The sequence below is a fragment of the Gossypium hirsutum genome, chromosome A10, assembly GCF_007990345.1.
Source record: "Gossypium hirsutum isolate 1008001.06 chromosome A10, Gossypium_hirsutum_v2.1, whole genome shotgun sequence".
Classification (NCBI taxonomy): domain Eukaryota; kingdom Viridiplantae; phylum Streptophyta; class Magnoliopsida; order Malvales; family Malvaceae; genus Gossypium; species Gossypium hirsutum.
The window spans coordinates 111534332-111549399 of NC_053433.1; the positions used below are offsets into that span (position 1 = coordinate 111534332).

The window sequence follows — 15068 nt, forward strand, 5'->3', positions numbered from 1 at the left end:
ATTCTAAAAATACTCATTAAAGATAGAATCTTTACCAAATCTTATCAATTAGGATACTAAATTGACAGTGTGACTTCAGACAGACTTACTTCATTCATTGAAAAGAAACTTGGCACGACACAAACGGAATTGACATGTATATACTTGCTTTGCCTCTTCTAGAGAAAACTCAGTATCAATTTCTGTTGGATCTAAGTGCAACAGCAGCAAGCTTCAACAGAATGCTTGTCGAGCAAGTCTCGTGACTTGTAGGAGAAACAAAGCAGAAAACTCAAATGGATTTTGAAGCAAAACTAAAAACGGAGAGCATATGGATGAAAACTTGTTGAATTCATTCCTTAAACTGAATATGGCACAAAGCCAATACATAAAACAAGTTTACAATCTTGACAAAACAGTAGGTTGACCTAAACTTCACCTACTACCACTAATACACATAGTAACTTGTGCTAATTAGCTTGAACAAATAAACAAAGCTGATTTATCAGCTCAATCAACATCAAAATTACATCAAACATAAACCTAACATAGTTATAAAGCAACTAAGTTACATTACTCTAACTTAAAATTACAAAATGAAACATAAACAGCTTGCTGACTAGAAGAACCAGCAGCTTCTGCATGTAGTGCCTTCGATAGTCTTGGTTACTGCATACTGACCATTACTTCAACACTCCTCCTTGGTTAGCATGTTGCAAACTCCCATATTAGCTCTCAGGTGTTGAAACTTGGAAACACTTAGTGCTTTTGTTAAAATATCAGCAATTTGCTCTTCAGAACTGCAATGTATCAGCTTAACAACATGAGCTTGCTCCATTTCTCGAACTGTATGAAGTTTGATGTTGAAGTGCTTGGTCCTTCCATGAAAAACAGGATTCTTTGCAATAGCAACTGCTGATTGGTTGTCACACATTATCTCAGTTGCTTCCTTTTGCTCATGATTGATATCTTTCAAAATTTTTCTAAGCCATATGGCTTGATTGACTGCTGCAGCAGCAGCCACATATTCTGCTTCTGCAGTCGACTGAGCCACTACTCCCTGCTTCTTTGAGCTCCAGCAAATCATAGCAGAGCCTATGTTGAATGCATAACCTGTAGTGCTTTTCATGTCATCCAAGGAACCAGCCCAATCACTGTCACAATATCCAACTAGCTTCAAGTTCTCAGCCTTGGTAAACTGCATTCCATAGGACAAAGTTCCTTTGATGTATCTTAGAACCCTTTTTGCAACTCTAAAATGACTTTCATTTGAACAATGCATAAACCTCGAGAGTAGACTCACAGCATACATTATGTCAGGTCTAGTAGCAGTCAAATACAACAAACATCCAACTAGACTTCGATAGGTTGTTTCACAAACCTTTTCATGCTTGTCTTGGCTCGAGAGTTTTTCTCCAACAGCAATTGGTGTGCTGGTTGCTTTGCAATTCTCCATTGAGAATTTGTTGAGAACCTTCATAGCAAAGGTCTTTTGACTTAGCCAAATCCCATTCTTAGCTTGAGTTACTTCCATGCCTAAGAAGTAAGACATCAATCCCAAGTCTGACATTTCAAAGTGCTGTTGCATTTTGACTTTAAAGCTGCTTAGCATCTCATGATCTCCTCCTGTCACCAGTAGGTCATCGACATATATTGAGACAATGAGCTGAGTTTCAGCACTAGTTGATTTAACATACAGAGTTGGCTCGCTAAGACTTCTTTCAAATCCTTGACTGGTCAGATAGCCATCTATTCTGCTATACCAGGCCCTTGGAGCCTGTTTCAAGCCATACAAGGCTTTGTTGAGCTTGTACACCATTTCTTCCTTGCCAAACACCTTGAAACCTTGAGGTTGCTCCACATAAATCTCCTCTTCAAGGAATCCATTTAGAAATGCTGATTTTACATCAAGTTGGTGTATCAGCCACTGTTTTTGTGCTGCTAAGGCAACTAGCAGTCTAATAGTGTCTAGCCTGGCCACTGGTGCAAAGGTTTCCAGGTAGTCTGATCCATACCTTTGACTGAAGCCTTTCACAACCAATCTAGCCTTTAACTTGTTTAGGCTACCATCAGCATTGTTCTTTACTCGATAAACCCATTTGACACCAATAATCTTCCTGTTTGTTGGTCTATCAACCAGACTCCAGGTCTGATTCTTTTCAATCATTCTGATTTCTTCAATCATTGCTTGCTTCCAGTCCTCCTGGCTTTCTGCTTCTTCAAAGCAAACAGTAGCCACTTGTGCTCTTTCATAAACATCAGCCAGTGATCGAGTGCCTCTGATTGGAACATCATCTACATCCATTTCAGGTGTGTTTTCATCATTTTCAACTTGGTCTACTGCCAGATCTTCAGCCACTGCCTCTGGTTCAGCCTTCTCCCAATTCCAGTGTCCTTTTTCATTGAAAACAACATCCCTGCTAACCAATATCTTGTTTGTAGCAGGTTCTAGGATTCTGTAGCCCTTCTTAACCAAGCTATAGCCGATCAGGATCCCTGCTTGAGCTCTTTTATCTAGCTTGCTTCTCTTCTCAGCTGGAACTTGTGTGTAGCACAGACAACCAAAGGTTCTGAGATGAGCCAGTGATGGCTTAAACCCAAACCAGGCTTCAAATGGAGTCTTCTCAGCCAGAGCCTTGGTTGGGAGCCTGTTTTGGAGATAAACTGCTGTGTTAACAGCTTCAGCCCACAGAGTTTTGGGCAAATTCTTCTCAAACAGAAGACATCTTGCCATGTTCATCAAGCTTCTGTTTTTCCTTTCACTGACCCCATTCTGTTGGGGTGTATACACATTAGTCAACTGGTGTTTGATACCTGCTTCTTCACAGTAGACTTGGAACTGAGCTGAGGTGTACTCAGTTCCATTATCTGACCTCATTGCTCTAAGTTTGCAACCAGACTCAGTTTCAACAGCAGCTTTATACTTCAGGAACACAGATGGAACTTCTGATTTCTGTTTTAGGAAATAAATCCAGCAGTATCTTGTAAAGTCATCAATAAATAGAATAAAGTACCTGCTTCCTTTGAGAGACTCAGTCTTCATTGGTCCACACACATCTGTATGCACAAGCTGGAGCTTCTCTGATGCTCTCCATGTTGTGCTTGTTGGAAATGGCAATCTTGCCAATTTTCCTTGCTGACATATCTCACAAAGCTCATCATTCTTCACTGAATCGATGAAATTTTCTGCCAGACCTTCATTGACCATGCGGGCTATGGATTTGTAGTTTGTATGTCCAAGCCTCTGATGCCAGAGTCTTGAGTCATCAGTGGAGGCTATGCAGGCTGAATGTAAGTCATTTGGCCAGTCTACTTCAAAACATTTATCAGTCATGGTGACTGTTATAAGGTTTGATCCACTTGGATCAAAAATTTGACATTCTTTCTCCTTGAAAACAACTGAGTAACCTTTCTCAAGTAGTTGAGTTATACTGAGAAGGTTCCTATCGATTTCAGGTACCAAAAGTACATTTGAAATGATTTTGCCACCTGTAGAGGTATGAATCAGCACATCTCCTCTTCCTTCAGCATTAATTAACTGACCATTTCCAATTTTTACTTTGGTTTTGCAGGTTCTGTCCAGGGTTTTGAAGATAGTTGCATCTGGTGACATGTGGTTTGTGCACCCACTGTCTAGAAGCCAGCCCTTTAAACCCTTCTTCTGATTTGCTGCACATGACACAGCAAAAACATGTTCTTCTTGATCACTGCTTTCTTCAGCTACTCGAGCTTCTACCTTTTGTTGCTGAAATTGATTCTGTCTTGGTTTGCTTCTATTCTTGCAAACTTTTTCAACATGGCCTTTTTTTTTGCAGTGTTGGCATATTGCATCTGGTCTAAACCAACATCTATCTTCTGGATGACCAGCTCTTTTACAATGTCTGCAGAGTTGGTCACTGCTCCTAGCAGCATCAGGCTTAGGCCTGTTTTTCCAGAACTTTTTGCCTTTGTGAGTTTTGATGCTCGAGGCTTCTTTGGCTTGAAAAGCCCCTTCCTGGTGCTCCTCTTGTCTGCTGGCTCTTCTTTGCTCTTGTGCATACAAGGCATTGATTAGCTCAGTTAAGGAGATAGTTGTCAAGTCCCTTGAGTCTTCGAGGGATGAAATTTTAGCTTCATACCTCTCTGGTAGAGTGGACATGACTTTCTCAACCATTCTAGCTTCACTGAATTGCTCTCCTAGGAGCCTTATGCTGTTTACAACAGCCATAATCCGATCTGAGTACTGCTTAACTGTTTCTTCCTCTTTCATTTTGAGATTTTCGAAATCTCTTCTCAAGTTGAGCAGCTGTTGTTGCCTTGTTTTCTCAGTCCCCTGAAATTCTTCTTTCAGCTTGTCCCAAGCCTCCTTTGGTGTTTCACAGGCCATGATCCTCATAAAGATCACATCTGTCACACAATTCTGTATGCATGACATGGCCTTGTGCCTTTTTGTTCTTTCATCAGTGTGTTGCCTTATTTGAGCAACTGTTGGATTAGCTCGAAGAGGTGCTGGCTCAGCATCTGAGTTAACAACTTCCCATAGGTCGAATGCCTGCAGGTAAGTCCTCATCTTAACTGCCCAAATGTTGAAGCCCTCTCCATTGAAGACAGGTGGTGAAGCTGGTGAAAAACCTGATGATGCCATCGTTTTGATACTGAACTACAACAGGTCCTCTAAGAATATGGCTCTAGATACCAATTGTTGGATCTAAGTGCAACAGCAGCAAGCTTCAACAGAATGCTTGTCGAGCAAGTCTCGTGACTTGTAGGAGAAACAAAGCAGAAAACTCAAATGGATTTTGAAGCAAAACTAAAAACGGAGAGAATATGGATGAAAACTTGTTGAATTCATTCCTTAAACTGAATATGGCACAAAGCCAATACATAAAACAAGTTTACAATCTTGACAAAACAGTAGGTTGACCTAAACTTCACCTACTACCACTAATACACATAGTAACTTGTGCTAATTAGCTTGAACAAATAAACAAAGCTGATTTATCAGCTCAATCAACATCAAAATTACATCAAACATAAACCTAACATAGTTATAAAGCAACTAAGTTACATTACTCTAACTTAAAATTACAAAATGAAACATAAACAGCTTGCTGACTAGAAGAACCAGCAGCTTCTGCATGTAGTGCCTTCGATAGTCTTGGTTGCTGCATGCTGACCATTACTTCAACAATTTCTTTTAGGGGGAAAGCACCATAGATGCAAAAGAGGCTATAAGAATGTCATTGACGGGGCTATTCGATTGGTAAGTTTCATATTCTTTTACCTTAGCTTTTCAATATTTATATCAGTTATAGTTCCGTTGGTAGAGTGCTATCGAAATAAGTGAATGGGATATCAACAACTTAGCATGAATGATTTCGCCCGATTACTAGTGCTGATCATTAGTCCATTGCCATTTACAAATGTAGATAGACTTTAATCGACACTATTTTCCAACATTAGTCATTGATGAAATTCTTTATATGTTTTCATCCTTTAGAATATCCATCCTTAATCATGTTATCATTCGGTACCGAAGATCCTTGTCAACTATTTACACCATGGCCCATCATCTCGTCGAACTTTCAGTTCTTTCTTACCTGTACTGAACTAAAATAATTACTGACAGAACTCTATTGGAGAGGAATCACATCTAGCTATAGAAACCAGTGGCCATGGAGATCTGAAAGAGAATCACTGGCTTGATGATGGGGCATACTTGATGGTAAGCTGTTTAATTTTATGTTGCAGAGAGGCCTATTCTTGCATGTATTAGGTTGGCCCGTATATATCAACGAAAACATTGACTTAATATACACATCGACTTGTCCATCTCATACAATTCCATTTGACCTTCTGCTGAGTGCAGGTCAAACTCCGAAATAAACTTGCTTCAACAAGGGCTTCCGGAAAAGGTGTTGGAAGCAAAGTTTTAACCGATCTGGTCGAGGGTCTGGAGGAACCAGCTATTGCTGTGGAGCTGCGAATAAAGATTAATCAGAATCATCCCGATCTTAAAGGACGGTATGGTGCACTATATTGCTCTGATCTTTTTATGTCCGCATAATTTCTGTTAAAGTTGCTGACTGTTAGAACCTCACAGATCCTTCCGGAAATACGGAGAAGCAGTGCTGCAACACTTGGGAAACTCCATTGCTTCAAACCCCAAGCTTCAGAAAGCACCTGTGAACTATGAAGGGATAACCAGAAGTTAGATATAGGCTTTCTTTCACCACCTTACGGAAACAGGTTTTGCTAACTCCCTTTGAAAACAGGTTCGAGTTTCCGGGTTCGGAGGGTGGTTTCTCCTTAGGCTTTCACTTCATGATCCCGCCCTTCCTCTTAACATCGAGGTATGAATGTAGTATGCAAAGAATTTCATAAGTTGTCATAAGCATTGTAATTAACTGATTTGATACTACTATGAACAACACGTGTTGTAGGCGCCAAGCCATGAAGATGCAGTGAAACTCGGACTCAAAGTAGCTGCTGCAGTGAAGGAATTTCAAGCATTGGACACATCTGCTTTAGACAAATTTTCCCAACCTTAATGACACTGAATGGGTCGTGCCTTTCAGCATTTGAGTATTGTGTTCCAATGGCAGCCTCTTTTGCTATGAGTTGGCTTGCTAGTGTAATCATTGTAGTTTTGAGGTTGAGATAGTTTGTATTTTTTTTTTTTTGGAGGAGGGATGTTACCTGAAAACAATAATAGAGATAAGTCTGAAGATATATATACATATGTACATATCCAATCTTAACAGTAACATCCATGGTTTTACTTACTCCTATGTTGTTGTGTTTCACTATATTATAGAATATTAATATTATATATTTATAATTAAATTTGAATTATATTTATTTTGCATTCGGATACTTTGGTGAAATACTTTTTTCTTCATATATTTCAAATTTAGTTTTTTTCTATTTTTAATGTCAAAAATTTAGTATCCTAATTGATAAGATTTTGAAATAACTTCTGCTAATAAATCATGTCGCATTTTAAAACCAAAAAAAAATTCTTACATGAATTTAAAACTATGCAAGAAGGTGGAATCATTCTCATGAATCTCTTCCTTTTTATCATAAGTGATCTGCTTGTCCCGAAATGACTTGGCCCAATAGGGAAATCCTAATTCATTGGGCCTTTCGATACAATCAAATAGAAAGCCTCAAGGGTGTCATATCCTAGGAGCCCAAACTATGTGATTGAATAAATTCTCCTCTATCTGTTTCGGGTCGAGTACTCCTTCTCCTTCCCCTTCTTCAAACTCCGATTCGTATTTTTCATAAAGATTTATCTGATCAACGATAGAATAAGATCCATTTTGCATTATATATAAGGGGTTCCCTGGCTCGGACCGAAGAAGCAATGTTACTCAATCATTATCAAACTAACAGCGATCTTTTTCTGTCCGTGAGGATCCCACCAAAGCGCCTTCTACTTCTAATAGGCCATGAACTAGATTAGAATCATTCTCAACAAACCCATATGAAGCGATCCCATTTTTTTCATCGAGTTCGGGTGACCAAAGGTCTTGAGTGACCGATTCAGCAGAACAACTCAAAATCCAAGCTCAAAGTACCATTTGTACAAATAAGAATCTCCTTCGTTACATGATTTTTTCTTCATATAGATAGATATAGGATCTAAGGGGCAATCACTTATAAGTACATTTTGTACAACAACCGTTCCTATATGATAGAAAAGGATCTCATGATCTTGAACTGTTCTTACCTAGGATCGTAAATCCCAAGTTTGTCTATGACGAGCAGATCTAATTGTATTAGTGTCTATAATTGATTTCTTTTGTGTAATACTAATTGATAGGGCCTCATTGATAAGAGCTACAAGATCTCGTGCATTGGAATCCACGGTAATGGACCGGAATCCATTAGTATGGAATATTTTATTTTTCATTTAAAACCAAAAACCTTACAATTTCATATTCAATATTTTTATTTGCTTATTTAGCATATGGAAAGTGTCACCTAATCTAATTTAATAGAAGGTCAGCTATACTTTAATTATTAAATAAAAAAATAAAATTTTAACTATTAAATAAAAAAATATAAAGATTAAATTCTTGAAATTAAAAATAAATAAGAGTATATTTCAAATGTTAGAAGAATGTAGGTACTTGGAACAAGATTAGACCAATGTTTAAGAAAAGTAATGCCCTACATGAAATCAATTTCTCCTTAATAATCTTTCAACTTTAATTATTCCACTTAATTAAATAATAACGACGCTAAAGTAAATTATTAACCCTAATTATTCCAACTCTTTATGTTAAATAAATAAATAAAATTAATTAAAAATAATAATAAAATAAAATATTTAGGGTTTAGGATTATTTCGAGATTTGATTAGAGATATAAAAACTAATGGTATTTAATTAGGTGTTGATTGATGTATGATATTACTAATAAAGTCTAAACAAATAAAATGCAATAATGCCTTGAAAAATAACATTTAACATTATCCTAATCCATATTAAAGTCATATAAGATATATAAATAATTGTATAACACTAACATTATTGGATTAAAATATTACTTTCCTAGCAAGTAAAGGATTAGGAAACGATCCCTATAAAAAAAACCCCTATTTACCACTTGATCCAAGTCATCTGATTTAGAATATTACGAAAATCTTTCACCATGGCAGACACCATGAGTTTAATCATCATGTATGCATTGGTTGCATTATGGGCACTCATTATTGTACTGATTATGATACTTATGGTTGTCCTTTGTTTTCGCATGGATTCTTCCAACCGAGATCCCGAAATTGGGGTGTCTAACTATCCGATAGCTGAACAGGGCATGCAAGGACCACCATTGCAGAAGCAGCTCAAAGAAGCTTCAAGGCTGATCATGGTCGAGACCGCTGTTCAGTACAAGAACGAAGAAGGAACTGAATCGCGTTGCACCGAGTGTGTCAGATGCTTAGAAGAGTTCAAAGATGGAGATTCTTGTAGGGTTCTTACAAACTGCAACCATCTGTATCATCAACTTTGCATAGATGAATGGCTGGTTAAGAACTCGCATCGCCCCCTTTGTCGTGGTTCGACCATGTAACCATGTATTTTTTATTATTTTCAAGTATTTATCCGGACATGAGTATGAGGATATGATTACTCTTTAAATATTGAAATTCATTTAGAAAAGATTAAACGTATCTATAACCGACACTCACAGATAATAAATACAGTAACTACAAATATTTGAAGCGAATCCCATCATGTTCAAATTATATACAACTAATTTCAGACATCCTACATATTTGCATCTTTGATGAGTTTTATCCGGTTCTCTTTTTCAATGTTTGTGAAAGAATTTATGCAGTGGTACTAGGGGTGTTTAGAAGCTTCATCATGAAGTTGAACTTCACATTGGGTGCGGTCTTCGGCTGAGGCCAGTTTGCTCCTTCGGGCACGTTAATGCATCTGAAACCCTGGTCTTTGTACAGTTTTGTTGCACCAGGGTTGTTCAAATCGCAGTGCAATGCAACGGCACGGCAGCCCCAGCTCTTCGCTTGAGCTTCAGCCTTGGCTATGAGCCTTTTAGCTATTCCCTTACGACGGAATCTCTCCCGGACCGCAACATTTGATATGTATGCAATTCCAGTCCTGTGATAAAGATACAAGTGTGTTATTTAATAATCACAAGATTAATAATTAGAGTACTTTCTGCATGTAAAGAGTCGACTTCAATGAACAAAACAATGAACATCGATATATAATGGTAACAACGTCCAGCAGGTCTAATCTTACTATAATTGCTTAAAACTGGAACTCTATCATCTGCAGAACACCAATACGTAAGGTCTTGAGTTAAGAACTGTCTTCAGCCCTCTTAACTCGAGGTGATATATAAGGCCCCGAGTTAAGAACTGTGAATTGACAGAGGTTCATGCTGTCTCACCTCACTGTCTGTTTTTCAGCCCTCTCACAAACGTTTGCCGGAATATTTTCTGTCCTAGCCAGAAAACTCTGGTTACTTTCACTAAATAAGATTAACGGAGAAAGGAGGTTTAAATGAGTTCTCTTATCCCCGTAGGCTTTAACAGGCATCAATAGTCACATAGAACCATTCTTCAATAATGAACCTCTGGCATTGTGCAGGAAATTTAGTTTTCAAGACACCGACACCAGGCATCCTTACCAACTATTGATTCTATGTACGTTACCAAATGAAAATATCGAGAATGGAAAGACAACATAATTTATGTAGAAACTTTGCTAGGTTCACTTGGACTCTCATTGCTTATGAGCTGAAAAAGAAAAACTCAGTACAAAAAGAACCGATTAAAATGGAGAAAACCTGTCTTTTTCCATTCCTGGCATTTTGGTATGAAGGGGTAGACAAAGGGTTAGGTTTAGCAAACAAGGTTGGACTAAAATAGTCTGCTAATGGTCCTGAAAGCCTTATTTCGAACTAGAACACACTGTTCATAAGTTGTTAATGGATTCCAAAGACAGGACATGTAAGTTGTTTATTGATAACATTAATGGGGTGACATGCAAAATGTAAATTAAAGAAACAAAGACAAAGCTATGGTAAATTTGATGAGCTGCATTTACGCAAACATAAAACTGAAAATTTTCAGACTGTCATTTTGCATCCTAAGTAGTTAAAGTTTAACGAAACAAGTTTCTTATAGAGTAAGTTTCAAGTGGCATGTCTGTATTAAATGACATTAAACTAGTATAGAAGAGCAGCCAATAATTACACTCACCTTCTCTGTCGAAGTGGTCCTTTTCTAGGAAGAAAATCAGCAACGGTATCGATAGTTAATATACCAGTCACATACCCTTTATTAAGACTGAATTTTCCGTCGAAACCTCCGATTTTGAAATCTTCAGTTCCAAATAAAAACGTATCACCAACTGAACCACCAATGACAGCAACCAAACAAGTTCTCCGGCAACCAGGAGGAATAGAGAATCCAGACAACATCCCCACCAGTCTATCAACTCGTAGCACGAAATCCAAAGGGAAGGAATATTCGGGGAAGAACGAGCTGCAGTGAGTCTCAGCTACTTCCCAACAATCCTCTAACCGTGCCTCCCGAACAACAATCTCGGGAGACACAGTCGGAAAGAGATCGACAACTTGAGTAGCTCTACATGCTCCTACAAACAAATATAATCCACCTTTCTCAACAAAAATGACCTCTAATCATAGCAATTTCACTTTTATGATTCTTTTTATCCATATAATAGACAATCAAACATGAAATACCTGTTGAATGTCTAGCCAAAAAAAAGAAATAAACCCAGATTCCATCACTACCAACCTTCCATAAAAAAGGAATCATTCATAAATTCCATAAAAGAGGACACTTATAGTCAAAGCAAATTGGCAAATTCATAGCAAAGAACAAAAAATACCCAAATCCAATAACTTCATGTACAACTAAATTCACACGTAGACAAATGACAAAAACCCAATTTTTGTATTGAAAAACAAAAGAAAGGAATAATCTTTGACATGGGTTAAATCCCTATTCATCAAAAAATTTCTAAAAATACCCATTAAAGACAGAATCTTTACCAAATCTGGGGATTGATGATTCATTAGAAACCCTGGGAGAAGGAGGGAAAAAGGGTGGAGGCTGTTTGATTAAAAGGGAAAGAGGAGATTTTGAGGAAGGTGTTGGGGTTGATGATGATGGAGACAGTGTAAGTGAAGTACCCAATGTTAAGCTCCGCATTTCTAGGAGACTTGCTTGTCTTTCGTTTCACCTCACCTTGTCTCTGTTTTAACGTATGGAGATTCTTTGATTGTTGGGGAAGAGAAAGGGAATGAATTGAAGTATGAAGGAAGCAAAGGAATTTTGTTAACAAACAGACAAAAGGTAAGCAAAAGTAATGCTATGAATATCTTTGGACACAAATTTGTTTGTTCTTTTGTGTGGTTTGCTGACACTCTCCCTTCATTCACTGTTTATTTCAATGTTTTTTAAATCCGACAAGTGGTGAAACTAGTTTATTTATTGGTTTAATGGGATGAATTGAATATTAAATTATTATTAAAAATTTTTAAAAATAATTAATTCGGTTTTTAACAGGTTTAATTAATTGGTATCAATTTTTAATTTAATTAATTTAAATTTTTTAAATTAATATTTTAATTAATTTTTAATTCAATCAATTCAATTTAATTCAAATAATATTAATTTACGGCATTATTCGTAATTTTAACCCTTTTTCTACTTTAATTATTTCTTTCCTTTTTTGGCGAACATCTTTTTTCACTTTAATTATTTGCATATTTATTAATAATTATGTTGATCTGTTAATTTATCAGTTATAATTTAAATAAAAAGTAATGTTTTCTCATGCAGTATAATATTTGACACTCTAACATAAGTCTGATGTAAATTAAGTTTATAAAAACTATTATAATTAAAGGATTACAAAGTAGGTTTACACCTCAAATAATAGAGTGTTAAGAAATGTTATTTAGGAGAGACCCCAAAATAGTTTAAAATTTGTATATGGTAATCCACAAAATTAGTTATGTAGATATAAAAAAATTCTCTTATATCATATGATGAGATGCGATACTGTTTAAGAGATAAAGCTACACACAAACACTAAAGACGATTTATAAACTTTTTAATTTGAAACTTTGAAATGTTTGGAATATAATTAAGAGGAAATTTGTTATTTTAAGGTTTTATTCCCCATATTAACATCGCCATCTCAATCTAATCTAAAAAAAAGAATAAACATGTTTCAGCACACTCGAAACCAAGTTTTCATGCATTAGCAATAATGCCAATGTCAACTACTTTCTTGTTATTTTTATTTGTACTTGTATTGTCAACTTTTTTCTTGGACTAACATATTACATACAATGATTTGATTTTAATTTTGATATTTGTTTAGAATTTTTTTCTTTTAAGTATTATTAATAAGTTTTATAATAATTAATATTTTTTAAATTTAAATTATGCAACTGTGTAGTTACAATTTCTACTACCAAATACAACACAAAGAATTACAATATAATTACATTTTGTTAGCAAATTATAATTTATTGTAATTTCGATAGGATGTAGTTACTACCATCCATAGTAATTATTCTTCCATCTAATTACTCTATGGTGGTCAAGCACAATGTAATTATTTGTAATTACTTACACAATTATTTTAAGTCTCACTCTCAGCTAAGAATTGAATAGTGTAATTGGGATGTTATTTGTAATTACTTGCATAATTACTCTAATTCTCGTTCTCATGCTCCAATTACACCAAATATGTCATGCATGTGAAATTACAAACAAGTCATAATTACTTATTTGACCTTTCAATTTTACAAAAAAAAAGTCATTTCAGCCTTCAATTTAATATTTTATCTATTTTAAACCTTGAATTTGTACTATTATCAAATCACCCCAAAATTGATGGAAAATTTAACGTCTATCAACTTTGTTGATGTGGCGTCCACATGGCAATCCGTGTGTATGCCACGTTAACAATTAATTATTTTTAAAAAAATTACAAAATATTTTATACTTTTTAAATATTTTTAAAAATATTATTTGAATATTTAAATTTTAAGAAAATTAATTAATTACTAAAGTGACATTCACGTGGTTGTCAATATGTATGTCACATTGACAAAGTTAATTAACTTTTAAGGGCTAAAAAGGGTGATATTTAAATCCAATTATTTTCAACTTGGATAATGAATGAATCATTCTAATTTTGATATTATTCGATGTACTTCAACCAACTCCTACCGAAAGAATTAATTTTATTTTACTTATATATAATTAGAAGAGACAAAAGCTTCTAATCATGGAATATTCTATTTTTATATATAACTGTAACCAGAAAAACATTAATTATTAATTATTAATTATTAATTGTAAAAAAAGATATACATAGAGGAGATACTTAAAAGTATTTATAATCTATCTCTAACCTTTAAATTAGAGAATAATGCGCTTCAACGCACTCGAATCTACGTTCTCCTAGACTGATAACAATATTAATACCAACTAAACTAAGACTCAGTCGACAAATATTATATATCTTTTAATTGCAAAAAGAAGTTTAGAAAAGTAAAAGAAATTTTAAAAAATAAAATATTGAAAAGGATTTTTAGTTAAAATAATTATATGTTATTCACTTTACTCACAAATTGATACTTAAGTTATACAATTTTTTTTTATTTTGGTATTTAATTTTTTGACACAAGTAGTATTTAAATTTTTTTTTCTAAGTTAATATCTCTATTAATCAAACTCTTAAATCTATTTAAAAAAAATGCTTAATCTATAAAATGCTACCTAATTATGCATTTTTCTCATTTTGACTCTAAACAATTTTTTTTTATCACAAGTGGTACCTAAACTATCGTTCAGTTACCCATATTACACAAAATTGTTATATTCGTTAAAAAGAATCCAGTCAATAATAGTCTGCCACGTCTAGACCTGATCATGGGCTAAGTTGGGTTGAAGAATATTATAGGCTCGTTTTTTAGGTTCGGGTTCTGCTCGACCCTTAAAAAATGGGCCTAAAATTTTGTTCAAACCCATCTTAGATTAAAAATGCTAAACCCAAGTCATACTCGACCCACCCGCATTAATTTTTTTAGAATTTTTATATAAAAACAAATTTAAAAAACATAATACATCAAATACACTAAAACATTAAAATATATATTTCCCAACAAATTAAAAATACATTAAAAAAAGTGTTTATATTTAAATAGCATTAAGATAGTTGCAACTTAACAAGTAAATGTCTCTAAAATAGTAGCAAAATTAACAATAAAAGAAGAGTTATACAATATCCAAATAATAAAAACAAAATAGTAGCAATATAATAGTAAAATGGTAGCAAAACAACAACCTAACAACAATAAAACAACAACATAACAGGAACAAAACAACAATGGAAAAAGTTTAAGCTTATTCGGGTCGAGTTGGGCTCAGGCCAAAAAATCTTACTTGAGGCTTGACTCATTTAGAAAACGAGTCTTATTTTTTGTCCAAACTCATTTTTTGGGCTTATATTTTTACACAAACCCTCTCATTTTTTAGGCAGGTCATTAGGCCTAGATGAGTAACCCAGCCCATAATC

At 35.0% G+C, this 15068-nt stretch overlaps 3 protein-coding genes across 6 annotated transcripts; 2 read left to right on the forward strand and 1 right to left on the reverse strand.

Moving 5' to 3' along the window:
• Positions 1-4541: 4541 nt before the first annotated feature.
• On the forward strand, positions 4542-6201 carry LOC121208105 (uncharacterized). The gene is made up of 5 exons (XM_041078605.1): positions 4542-4659; positions 5160-5221; positions 5588-5683; positions 5828-5982; positions 6062-6201. Exons 1-5 carry the CDS (start codon positions 4542-4544, stop codon positions 6171-6173), a joined length of 543 nt encoding a protein of 180 aa, XP_040934539.1. The 3' UTR covers positions 6174-6201.
• A 2421-nt stretch (positions 6202-8622) lies between these two features.
• On the forward strand, positions 8623-9042 carry LOC121208106 (RING-H2 finger protein ATL73). The gene has a single exon (XM_041078606.1). It carries the CDS (start codon positions 8623-8625, stop codon positions 9040-9042), a length of 420 nt encoding a protein of 139 aa, XP_040934540.1.
• Positions 9043-9098: 56 nt separating this feature from the next.
• Positions 9099-11929, reverse strand: LOC121207726 (uncharacterized). 4 transcript variants are annotated; one of them, XM_041078096.1, is made up of 4 exons: positions 11521-11929; positions 11209-11263; positions 10703-11099; positions 9099-9593 (listed from the first exon to the last, which is right to left on the reverse strand). In XM_041078096.1, exons 1-4 carry the CDS (start codon positions 11542-11544, stop codon positions 9302-9304), a joined length of 768 nt encoding a protein of 255 aa, XP_040934030.1. In that variant the 5' UTR covers positions 11545-11929; the 3' UTR covers positions 9099-9301. The 4 variants fall into 4 exon arrangements, with proteins under 4 accessions (XP_040934030.1, XP_040934031.1, XP_040934029.1 ...); XM_041078097.1 differs by having other exon boundaries at positions 10778-11099; positions 11521-11903; XM_041078095.1 differs by lacking the exon at positions 11209-11263 and having other exon boundaries at positions 10778-11099; positions 11521-11899.
• Between the last annotated feature and the right edge of the window lie 3139 nt (positions 11930-15068).

Excerpts from the sequence above, each read along its gene's own strand:
- LOC121208105 (XM_041078605.1), top strand. The coding sequence starts at position 4,542 with ATGTTGAAGCCCTCTCCATTGAAGACAGGTGGTGAAGCTGGTGAAAAA. Across the intron at positions 4,660-5,159 it reads TATGGCTCTAGATACCAATT|GGGGAAAGCACCATAGATGC; the intron begins GTTGGATCTAAG and ends AATTTCTTTTAG. Across the intron at positions 5,684-5,827 it reads ATGATGGGGCATACTTGATG|GTCAAACTCCGAAATAAACT; the intron begins GTAAGCTGTTTA and ends TGCTGAGTGCAG.
- LOC121208106 (XM_041078606.1), top strand. The coding sequence starts at position 8,623 with ATGGCAGACACCATGAGTTTAATCATCATGTATGCATTGGTTGCATTA.
- LOC121207726 (XM_041078094.1), bottom strand. The coding sequence starts at position 11,680 with ATGCGGAGCTTAACATTGGGTACTTCACTTACACTGTCTCCATCATCA. Across the intron at positions 11,100-11,520 it reads ATCATCAATCCCCAGATTTG|GAGCATGTAGAGCTACTCAA; the intron begins GTAAAGATTCTG and ends ATTTGTTTGTAG. Across the intron at positions 9,594-10,702 it reads GGACCACTTCGACAGAGAAG|GACTGGAATTGCATACATAT; the intron begins GTGAGTGTAATT and ends TCTTTATCACAG.